General features: G+C 51.4%; 1 protein-coding gene across 1 annotated transcript; it reads right to left on the bottom strand.

Annotated features, from left to right (window-relative positions):
• Positions 1-6,952: 6,952 nt before the first annotated feature.
• On the bottom strand, positions 6,953-11,706 carry KLHDC7A (kelch domain containing 7A). Its single transcript, XM_037828360.1, has one exon. The coding sequence runs from the start codon at positions 11,423-11,425 to the stop codon at positions 9,059-9,061; it is 2,367 nt and encodes a 788-aa protein (XP_037684288.1). The 5' UTR covers positions 11,426-11,706; the 3' UTR covers positions 6,953-9,058.
• Positions 11,707-11,912: the final 206 nt, after the last annotated feature.

Raw genomic sequence — 11,912 nt, forward strand, 5'->3', positions numbered from 1 at the left:
AAAGATGAAGAAGGTGGGATTTGGAGTCAATGAGTCTTGGGGTGACACCCCAGTGCCTCTACCTTGTAGCTGTGTGATCTTGAAAAAAGCTGCTTTACTTCCTTGAACTCCAGTTTCCTCAACTACAAAAAGGCGATAACCATTTGTATCTCACAGGATTTTTGTATCATTGATCTATGACCGTATTGCACACCACCATTTCTTTAGCTCTCGAGACTGGGGATTGGCAATCTGGGCTGGGTTCAGCTGGGCAGTTTTCCCTCTGGGCTCGGTTGGGCTCACTCAGGCGTCTGTGGTCAGCTGATAGTCAGCGGCCTCACTCCCAGGTTGGGTGGCTGGCTGGCTGTTGGCTGGGGTAACTGGGCTGACTGGGCCACATGTCTCCTGCCATGCACCAGCCTGGCCTGGACTTACTCACATGTGCCAGCTGCAATATTTACAAGAGCAACGAGAAAACAAACCCGATGCACAAGGGCTTCTCAAGCCTCTGCTTACACCTTGCTCAACACTGTCCTACTGGCCACAGCAAGTCACACAGCCAGCTTCAAGGGGTGGAGAAATTGAAGGGAAGAGGAGAACGTGGCCGTTTTGCAATCCACCACAATTGTTTTGAGGATAAAATGGGACAATATGAGTGGAGAGCCTATTACAGAGCCTGATGCATTGTGAGTGCTCAACAATTGTATTAACCATCATTAAATTTCTCTCAAGTGTTTTAATAATAAAGAGGTAGGTGTTATTATTAATACCAACACTTATAAATATTAAATAGTAATTTAAAATTTTTATAGTGTCTTATCCCAGTTTCCTCATCTATATAATGGGGCTAACCGTTCTGACAGTGTTGACCTGAGGATCTGATGAAGAAATGATTGCAAAGTATTTGCACAGAGCTTGGCACGGGGACCGCTGTTATTGTTATTTGTATAAAATCCATGTCTCTTCCTCCACATTGCATGCAAAAAGGCAGCTCAGAACTTGATCACCTTTTCATTTTTTTGTTTTATTTTCACTCACATCCCACTTTTCAAAACACCCAAGGCTCAGAGCTGTTTGTAGAGACTTTCCCCCAGGCCGTCCTTTCTTCCACTCCCCAGAGCCTCCTCCTAATCTCCTGAAGGCACCAAGTCCCGCCTCCCTTTGTGTCTGTTCTCCCTTTCCTCTGCCTCTGCCTTACGTCTGCCTTGGGGCCTTGCTCCTGGCTGGAGCCACAGCTTCAGGGGCTTCTGGGGGGACACTGGGGCCCTTCCAGGTCAGGATTACCAAGGCGGGAGGTCCTGAGATCCTCTGTCTGTGACTCTAAATATCTGCATCCTGACCCAGCCCAGTGCTCAGAACCCCGATCCCTCCCAGCAGCTCTTACTCCTACTCTGTAAAATAAAGGAGTCCCCAACCCCCACCCTTGCACCTTCTCCTGGTTTCCAGGGGACCCTGAGCAGTATCTGACAGCTTCTCAGTGCTGTCTGACACTCTGGGAAATGCATACTGGGTTGAGACTAGGGAAACTCAAATCAGCAAAGCAGTCAATTCTCAGCTGTGCACCCCAGAAGAGGAGCGCAGAGACCCAGGGTCTCAAAACCTGGATGGGCCAGAATAAGAATAACTTTATCTTGAGCACTCCCAGACCTTAGCAGAGAAGGTGGGGCTTCTGCAGCTCAAATGTCAGACTACCTTTCTTCTCTGGGGCCAGGACATTGAAGAAGGGGAGTAGGAGTATGAGAGGACCCCCTGAGCTGGCTCAAGGTGGTCCCCTTTAAAAGACACTGATTCTTCCCAGCCTTTCTTTCGACCACCCGTGCCTGGGCTGGGTGCTTTTCCCCAGGAGGCTGACAGTGACAAACCCATTTTATAGATGCGATATGGAGGGTCAGAGAGTTTAAGAACATTGGCTTTGAGTTCAAGGATGAAGCATAATTGATTGGCAAGGGTGAACATGGGGTTGAGGGCAGCCCAGGAGACAGGCTGACACCAAGTCCCTGGTTCCAGGGCTTCATTACAGGGGCATGGGGAGACCTGGGTTCAAGTTCACATTTAAGAAAATTGAGGGTCTTTGGACTTTGACATTAAGGCAAGTTTCCTTAAACTCTCTGAGCCTCAGTTTCCTCACCTGTAAAATGGGGGTGTCGTGCCACCTTCATGGGCATCAGTGAGGTGATGTGTATAAAGCTGAGTCCTGTGCCTGGCAAATGCATACCCAGGACCCATAAATGTGGCTCCCTGTCCCATATCCCAGTGCCAGAGATTCCATAGGGAAGGGCATCAGAATGCTTCCCGTGCTGGTTTGTACATATTTTGTCCCCCAGAAAAAGCCATATTTTTGATGCAATCCTGTGGGGGCAGATGTCTTAGTGTTGATTAGGTTGGAACCTTTTGGTTCAGTGTTTCCATGGAGATGTGACTCAATCAACTGTGGGTGAGAACTTTCATTGGATTATTTCCATGGAGGTGTTGCCCCACCCATTCAGAGTGGGTCTTTATTGGATCATCGGAGTACTTTAAAAAGAGCCACACAGGCCCAGGTGGAGAGCAGCTGCAGCTAAGAGAGGGCAAAACACCCCAAGAGCAACACTTTGGAGAACACCATTTTGAAATGCAACCTGGGAACAAGCAGATGCCAGCCACGTGCCTTCCCAGCTAACAGAGGTTTTCCGGATGCCAGTGGCCTTTCTCCAGTGAAGTACCCTTTGTTGATGCCTTACCTTGGACACTTTATGGCCTTAAGACTGCAGCCAAATAAACTCCCTTTATAAAAGCCAATCCGTTTCTGGTGTTTTGCAAAAGGGCAGCATTAGCAAACTGGAACCCCTCCCTCCAGCCAGCCTGGGAGTTTCCAAGGGCAGCACTGTGTCCTACGGTCAGGCAGGGGGCCCAGGCCCCAGCTGGAGGCAAATACCGTGGCTTCCATAGTTGCTTGGAGAACGCTGCTGCCGTCCCAGAAGGGCTCTGGCCTGGTCTTCCCTTGTTCAGTATTGAAGGAGGCCCCAGACAGAGCAGAACGAGAAAACAAAGGACGTTTTATTTATGACAGAGAAAGAAACTAACAAAAAAAATCTAAAGTAAAAAAAAATCTACAGGCCCAGCAGGAGGAGAGGAAGGTTTAAATAAACTGGAGAGCCTGTACTCAATGGAATATCGGGCAGCTATTGAAATGATGTTTCCCAAAGGTTTGTGATAACATGAGAAAATGCTTATTCTAAAAAGCTAAGTGAAAAAAGGAAGCTACTGGATCGTATGTTCAGCATCCTCACACCTAAGAAAAATCAAGCCAAACAAAAACAAAGCATGGAATAAAAAGATCAGAGGGGCTTACATCACAGCAGGGGTTGTTTTTGGGTGGCAAAATTGGGGAGATTTTTAATGCTTTTCTCTATTTTCCTTTTTTATTTTTTTTTTAAATAATAGACCTGGTTGGTTTAAAGTGGAAAGCAGCTTAAACTTATTATTTTTATTTTTTTTCTAAGAAGTAAGAACTCTAATTGGGGAAGCAGGATAGATGACCCACTGGGAAGCCAAGGGACCCAGAGCCTGCTCTGAGGCTAAGGGCAGGGGGTCCACAGACCCCAGGCTAATAGACAGGTCAAATGGAAATCCTTGACTGACCCCATGGAGTGATAACTGCAGGCTGATACCCCACCGGCCTCCATATGGCATCAGCAAAGTGCTGGTAATTATTTTTACTCTCGCCCCTTAAAGTATGGGCTCTGCTTCTCTCACGGGGAGCATAGGTTATCTCTGTCTGAGAAGCCTCTCTTTTATCAGCATTGGTGAAACTGAATTTTTTCCCTTGCAGAAGAGCTGGTGCCCTGCCCTCCTCCAGGCACCGGGCTGGTGCATCCGACAGACAGCCCTATCCTCCCCCGCTGGGATAGCAAAGTCCTCCCGGCAGCTGGACCAGCCTTCCCCGTTCCCTGAGTCAGTCCTGGTCTGTCCGTCTCCCAGATTTCCATTCAGGCCTCTGCTCAAAGATCATCTTATCAGGGAGGCCTGGCCACCCTGCTTAAAAGAGCAGCCCATTCATCCTGGCCATGGCCATCCCACTTCCCTGCCTTTTCTTTCTCTGTAGGTTCTGTTGGCTTGATGATATATTTGCCCTTTTTTTCCTGAAAATATTTCTTTTTTCTCATAACATTCAAATTTATTTTAAATGAACAATAGTTTTCTATAGTTAATCAGCCCAGCACCAGTATCACAGTTTAAAAGAAGGCAATAGCTAATATTTAGACAGTATCTACCACCTAGAATCTCCAGATTGAGAAGAAGGAAAAATGAGTTCCAGCATGGCTTTGCCATCAATACATATGTATCTCTGAGCAGCTCATTTCTTCTTTTTTTAATAAATGCAATTTTATTGAGATATATTCACACACCATATAATCCATCCAAGGTATACAATCAGTGGCTCACAGTGTCATCATATAGTTGTGTGTTTACCACCACAATCAATTTTAGAACATTTTCATTAATCCAAAAAAACCCCATAAAATAAATAAAAAAATTAAAAAGAACACCCAAATCATCCCATACCCCTTATCCCCTCTATTATTTATTTATTTTTTGTCTTTATTTTATTACTCATCTGTCCATACACCAGATCCAGGGAGTGTCAGTCAAAAGGTTTTCACAATCACACAGTCATACAATAAAAGCTGTCAAGAATCAAGACTATTACATTACAGTTCAGTGGGTTCAGGTATTTCCTTCTAGCTATTCTAATACACTAGAAACTTAAAGGAATATCTATATAATGCATAAGAAAAGGTCCAGAATGACCTCTCAACTCTATTTGAAATCTCATAGCCACTGAAACTTTATTTTGTTTCATTTCTTTTCCTCCTTTCGGTCAAGAAGGCTTTCTCAATCCCCCCATGCCAGGGCCCGGCTCATCCCCAGGAGTCATGCCCCACGTTGCCAGGGAGATTTACACTCTGGGAGACATGTCCCATGTAAGGGTGGGGTAGTAAGTTTATTTTCAGAGTTGACTTAGAATTACAGTCACATCTGAGCAACAAAAGAGGTTCTCTTGGGGTGAATCTTAGGCATAGTTATAAGTAGGCTCAGCTTTGCCATTGGACACATAAGTTTCATAAGAGCAAGCCTCTAGATCAAGGGCTTGGCTTGTTAAATTGGGAGCCCCTATTGCTTAAGAGAATAGCAGGAATTCCCCAGGTAGGGAAGTTTAATAGTTCCACATTTCCCCCCAGTTGCTCAAGGGGACTTTGTAAATACTCTTTTATTTTCTGCCCAAAATATTCTGGGAAATGTTTGGGTATTACATTAGCCTGTACAGCATAACAAGATCTCATTCCCTATTCTAGATTCCATGTACTTACGTTGTTTAAATAAACTGACCAGATAGGTTAAATTAGGTAGTGTGACACATAAAATATAAATTTTGTACCTAATAAACTTCTCTTACTTTGGTCGCACACAGAAGTTGAAGTTCTAAAATACAGTCAATATCATCCTTTACCCTGTATTCTAATTTATCTTGGTCCTAACCAAGTTCATTTCATTCATATCTCTAATTATAGCCTAATCTCTTTTTCAGCTCCTTTAATAGTTACTGTATGGAATAATACTGGTTTTCAGAGCTGCAGAACTCTAACTCTGAGCCTCAGGTGTCACACAGATACCCAGCTTTCCAGGAAACTACCAGGTTAAACACAAAGAGCTCAGCATCTCAGAATTTAGAAATAACACTTAAAACTTGGTAATACATGTGACTGCTGTAGAGCTTACAATCTAGAACTTTTACAATAAGGCTTATTGACTATTCTGTACACCAATTCCCGTTTCTGCCCCTGATCTATCCCCTGATAACCTATGTATATTTGCTTTCTAAATTGCCTGTTTTCCTCCACTAGAATGCAAGCTCCATCCAGACAGAGATTGGTTGCATCCCCTGCACTAGAACAGGGCCTGGCCCACTGGAAGCATTCTATAAATGTGTGTTTCATGAGTGCCTGGATGAATCTTGACCCTCAGAGGCTCCACTGGTCTTTCCAGGCCCCCTAAACTAGCTTGCTCCATCACAATGGCCCTGACCACTTCCATCCCCCAGCCCAGCTCCCGAGACCCAGGCTAGTGATGGTAAACACACCAGCCCTGATTTCCTGGTAATGGCTGCCTGGGACACTGGGTTGACACAGTTCTGAGGCCATTATCAGGGTTTTACTGCCTTATGCCTGGAATCCTCTCCCTGGTCCCTACTATGTATATACAATGGGCTTCTGCAGTCCCCAGTTCCTGTTGGGCCTGGAAACCTTCCTTGAACTCTACCTAGCTTGGTTGTGGTCTCATCCACTGCCTGGTTCCTCAGCAGAGGCCTGCCTGGGGGTCTGGGGCTGGCTGCATGTGCTCTGGCTCCCAGATGGGGTTCTCTTCCCAAGCAAACCCTTCCCCCAGCTGGGGTTACTACATGTACCAGTTTGAATGTATTATGTCCCCCAAAAAGCCATTATCTTTGATGCAGTCTTATGTGGGCAGACATATCAGTGTTGATTAGATTGTAATTCTTTGAGTGTTTCCATGGAGATGCGACCCACCCAACTGTGGGTGATAACTCTGGATAATTTCCATGGGGGTGTGGCCCTGCTCATTCAGCGTGGGCCTTGATTAGTTTACTAGAGGACTATATAAGCTCAGACAGAAGGAGCAAGCTTGCTACAGCCAAGAGGGACACTTTGAGGAACACACAGAAGCTGAGAGAGGAGCTGCAGATGAGAGACAGTTTGGAGAAGGCCTTTGAAAGCAGACTTTTGTTCCAGAGAAGCTAAGAGAAGACAAATGCCCCAAGAGCAACTAAGAGTGACATTTTTGAGGAACTACAGCCTAAAGAGGAACATCCTGGGAGAAAGCCATTTTCAAACCAGAACTTGGAGCAGATGCCAGCCATGTGCCTTCCTAGCTAACAGAGGTTTTCCGGACACCATTGGCCATCCTCCAGTGAAGTTACCCAATTGCTGAACTGTTTATCTTGGACACTTTATGGCCTTAAGACTGTAACTGTGTAACCAAATTAAAACCCCTTTTATAAAAGCCAGTCTATTTCTGATGTTTTGCATTCCGGCAGCATTAGCATACCAGAATACTACCCCAGTGCCTGCTGATGAGTCATGTTTCAGAGGCCATGTCCCCCCATCCTGGGGACCCCTTGTCCGAGTGTCGCCCACCCCCCTGGACCTGGTGTCCCTAGCCTAGGGGCCATGCAGTCCCCTGTGGAGGCTGCAGAGCATCCCAAGGCAGGGACCACCAGACCCTTGGCACTATTGTCTGCTTGGCATGGAGCTGCTTTTCCAGCAGTGGAAAGGGGGTGCAGGGCATCATCACACTCTCCCCGGTCAGGGTGGAGATTAATATGCTTTATGTGGAATGAGTAGGAGGAAATCACATGTCATGTCCTGTGCAGAGATAGTGCCCTCCAAATTATGCCCCCTGGATGCACCTGGTCCACTCTGACATTGAGCTGGAGCACGGCCCAAGGGCCAGCCATGGTCCCAGCTGACTTCCCCTCCCAGTCCCTGATTTAGAAATAAACTAAGCAACCTCACCTTCTGAGGCCTTGGGTTAGGGATGGCGGCCCTGTGTGGTCCAGTAAAAGCTCTCTTCTCCTTTCTAGGCTAACTTCCTTCTTGTTCTAATCTTGCATCTTCCAAAAGACTCTCAGCCTCAGCCCCAGCAGCTGCAATGCACACCAGCTCCTGCCAGGAACCACCCTTGAACTTGGGAAGAACTTTCTCCATGGCAGAGGCAGAGAAGGACACAAATTCTCCCCATTTTTGAGATAGACACCCAAGTCCGAAATGTCCTCACTCATTAGGTCCCACCCTGATGTGCCTCCCAGCTTCTTCCCTCCACGCTGCTCGTCACTATAAAATTAGCCCCAGCTCCACCGGCTTCTGATCACCCACCCCCTTTATGTCTGTGTCTGCATCTCCTTTGGACATGGAACAAGAGCTATAGTAATAGATTGGGCCAGCCTCTCTCTCTTCCCTCCAGGGAGAAAAGCATCTTCCTGAGACTGGAGGGTCTCCTTCATGTCAGAATTTACCAGACCTCATGTACCTGGTGCTCCTGGTCTCCAGATCCTCCCCTAAGCCCTGAATGATTGACTGGGCTGCCCCAGCTCCCAGATGGGGCCTATGCTGCCTTGGAAAGCTGTGTCATGAAGTGTTCTGAGATCCGGGGAAAGAGTGCAGTGGCCAATTAGCCACGGCCACCATGAACTGGGCACCAGGAGGAGGCTGGCCCTGGGGTCACATGTCCACCATCCCTGTCCTGAGACCTCATATGCAGAATCAACTGCATTCTTAATAGAGCACTATGAGAAGAAGCACTTTTTCAAATGGCTAGTAAAAAGGGATGTTTCTCCTCTGTCTTACTACTCCAGAATTCCACATAATGAGAAAAAGTAAAGAGAGCTTTGGTAAGTTATTTGGCAAGCAAGAGACCCAGCCCCATGGGCAGCTCTAAATTTAGTGTCTCTATTTCCTTCTCAAAACACTGCTCCCTCTGGGTGGGCCCCTTGGGCTCCCCTGGGCTCCTTCCTGGTCCTGCCAGAGCCACATCCTGATTTTTCCCACCTGCATGTTCTTCTGGGACTCATGGAGGAAGAGACCTGGTGCTTACAGAGAGCAGCCCACCTCCAGAGGGGTCAACATGAAGGCTCACTGGGGGCCAGTTGGCACCTGGAACCGTGGTTGCCATTAGGCTGCACCCCTGAACCTTGGTGGGGTCCTAGAACACACCCCCACACACACACCAATAATTCAGATTAGAAGTAAGCTGGTGATCACCCCCACAGTCGTGATGTCCCCGGCCGCAGAACACCAACCACTAGTGCCGGTTTTCACACTGGACCTCTGCAGCCTAGTAAGAGCAAAGACTCATCTAATACCCCAGAGCCAGTGGACAAGGTGGGATTGGAACTCCCCTCTTGCTGACTAAATTCCTTGACCACCTGATCTCCCCTAAATGGCCTGTGGAGCGCTGGGTCGAGGTCGGGGGGGGGGGGCTCTTTGCCTTCCCATTTTGCAGAAGGAGCACAGTGCAGGGGTCCCTAGACCCTGGTCTGAGGCACATGGGGGGCGGGCAAGGTGAGGACGGTGGGCAGGAGGGTGCCCTGCGGCGAGGGGAAGCTCTGCAGCTCCTTGGGCACAAACCTGGGCGAGACGTGGTCGGCCAGGAAGCAGAGGGTGCGCTGGCGCCCCACGCAGTAGATGCGGTTGTCCACCACGGCGCACTGGAAGGCGGCCGGGTACGGCGCCCGGAACGTGGCGCACTCGTACCACAGCCGGGCGCGGGCGCCGCAGCGGTGCACGCTGATGCCCAGGCTGCGGTTGAAGTCGAAGCGGTAGAGGAAGCCGCCGACCGCCGCCATCTCGGCCGTGCGGTCCCTGCCCCCGCCGGTGGGGCCGGCCCACCACCGCTGCTCCCGGGCGGAGAAGCGGAGCAGCAGGTAGCGCAGCGAGCCCCCGGTGACGAAGATCTCGCCGGCGCAGGCCGCGGCCGTGTGCGCCAGGGCAAACGTGTCACTGGGGAGCGGTGGCGCCAGGGCCCAGAGGTCCAAGCGGGGGTCGTAACACTCGACTGTGTTCAGACACTCGCCCCCGATGGCGTACAAGTGCCCGTCCAGAGCCACCAGCCGGCAGTGGGGCCGCGCCTGGTTCAGGGGGCACACCTCGCTCCAAATCCCCGTCAGTGGGTTGTAGCAGAAGACGCGGTTGGAGGGCTGGCGCCCGGGCCCCTGACATCCAGACACCACGAAAAGGTAATTGAAGAGGCTGCAGATAGCACAGCCCCGGGACACAGCCTCGGGGGGCAGACTGGCCAGTGGGTGCCAGGCATCCTGCTCGTCGTCATAGCAACAGAGGCGGCCCGAGGCGGCCTGTGGGCAGATATCAGCCACCACCAGGCGCTCGCGGCCCTGGAGCCTCTGCTGGAGGATCCGCTCCCGCTCGGCCCCGCTCAGGCAGCCGTAGATGTCCGGGGTGCGCAGCACCTGGAGGTAGTTGTCGCTCATCACCTTGTAGGCCGCCTCCTTCAGGGCCCCCAGGTTCTGCCTCTTGGCCAAGGTCAGCACCTGGTAGCAATTGCCCAGATCCAGGTGGACGTCGGAGGCTGATCCAGGACTGAGCGGGAGGTGGAAGAAATTGGCCCCTGCCACCAGCTGCACGTGGGGCTCCCCTCTGCTTCCGGCTGAGCTGGCCTGGAGAGAAAGCAGGGACCCGGGGCCAGTGGGCAGGACGCCCTGGTCCAGGCCGGATGCACCTGGGGCCCTAAAGCCGTCCAGCTGTAGCTGAAGCTCTGGGTTCTCCACGATCTGGAGGAGACTGTCCTTCCTGCTGAAGCCCTGCGTGCAGGGGGCTGGCACAGGCTGGAAGGCAGCGGCTGTTTCGGCTGCACCTTCTTTGTCATCGGCATGGCCCCTGGAGGCTGCCCCTGGTCCTGGGGGGCCTGCCAGTGGCTCAGGGGAGGGAGTCTCGGCCAGGGCTGCTGTCCTGGAGCGCAGCCTGTCCCTGGAGACGGCCTGAGAGATGGACTCAACATAGTAATTGTACACCTTGCCCTTCAGCCTTGGCCCGGTCCCCTCCACTGTCTCCTGTATGAAATTCTCCTCCACTCGAACCCGGGCCATGGATGAGAAAGTGTAGGAAGTGTTGGCGGTTCCCTCCTGCTTGTGCAGGGCCAGGCCCATGTCTGAGGCAGCCTGGAGGGCCCCAGCCTCTTCCCTGCTGACCCCTGTCACCTGGGAAAAGACCCAGCTCTGGCTCGTGTCACTGCCACCTTCTGTGTGTGCCGTCCAGCGTTGGTAGGGGGAGACCAGCTCCCTGGCCGCCGGCTGCTCGGGGGCTCTGCCGTCATGCCATGGGGCAGGAGCGGTGTCCATGCAGCTGCCATCGACAGCACTAAGTCCAGTTGGGGAGCACTTGGATTCGCTGCCCGAAAGGGGGCAGTGGGAAAGGTCGGGCTTACCACCCACTGCCATCCCGGCTCCCCAGCCACCGCGGCAAGGAGGCACCTGCTGGAAGTCTGGGCACTGCCCGTCCCACTCCTCACCTGCTCCTTTTCTCCTCGGCTCCCCATCTCTGGGAGCAGTTCCCGTCGCCAGGACACAGGAGCCTCCTGGATTATCCCAGCGGCAGCCCAGCGGTGCTCCGGCCCCCTGGCTGATCTTCCGACGTCTTGGCCCCCTTGGAAGCAACCTGGGAGAACCCGCCTGGATGGCAGGCTCTCCCGAGCCCTCTGCTTCCTCTTCTGCCTGGGCCTTGGACCTCCCACCTCCTCGTGGGGTCCTGGCAGGCCTCGACTTGTACAGTCTGTAGGCAGCGGCCATCAGGAGCAAGGCGGTGGTGAACAGCACCACCTTGCCGGTCAGCTGCATGTCAAAGTGCCAGGCCTGGGCCTCCGCTCCTCCCGAGAGCATGCTTCTCAAGCCGGTGACCCGGCGGAGGAATGTAAAGAATCCGATTAATGATTGCACAACAGAGACTGGTTCCTGGTTCCTGCCGAGCTGTGCAGGCTCTGGCCGGCCACGCGAAGAGTCGGAGAAAAGGTGACTTTGAACTGGCAGGGGCTGGCTGCTGGGGCCGGGTTGGCAGATCCTCAGCAGCTGGCCTCTTCTCCTTCCATCTTCGATCTTTGCCCGGGGAAGCGGGGTCTGCCTAGGGGTTGGACTTGTGATCAGCCACCTGAGCCTGCTTGGTGGCCAGCAGCTGCTAGATGCCAGGAGTGTCCAGTGGAGATACGAAGAGGAAGGAAGCTCTTAACCAGCCAGACAGTCACCCGATGCCAGGAAACACACAGGGTTGGTTATTGTTTGTGTCTGTGCTCTTTTTTTTTTTTTTACATCGCTTGCAAATTGACCGGACTAGGGAAGTTGGGCGTGGCAAGTCTTGGGGCAGGTGGAACTG

The sequence above is a fragment of the Choloepus didactylus genome, chromosome 2, assembly GCF_015220235.1.
Source record: "Choloepus didactylus isolate mChoDid1 chromosome 2, mChoDid1.pri, whole genome shotgun sequence".
NCBI lineage: Eukaryota > Metazoa > Chordata > Mammalia > Pilosa > Megalonychidae > Choloepus > Choloepus didactylus.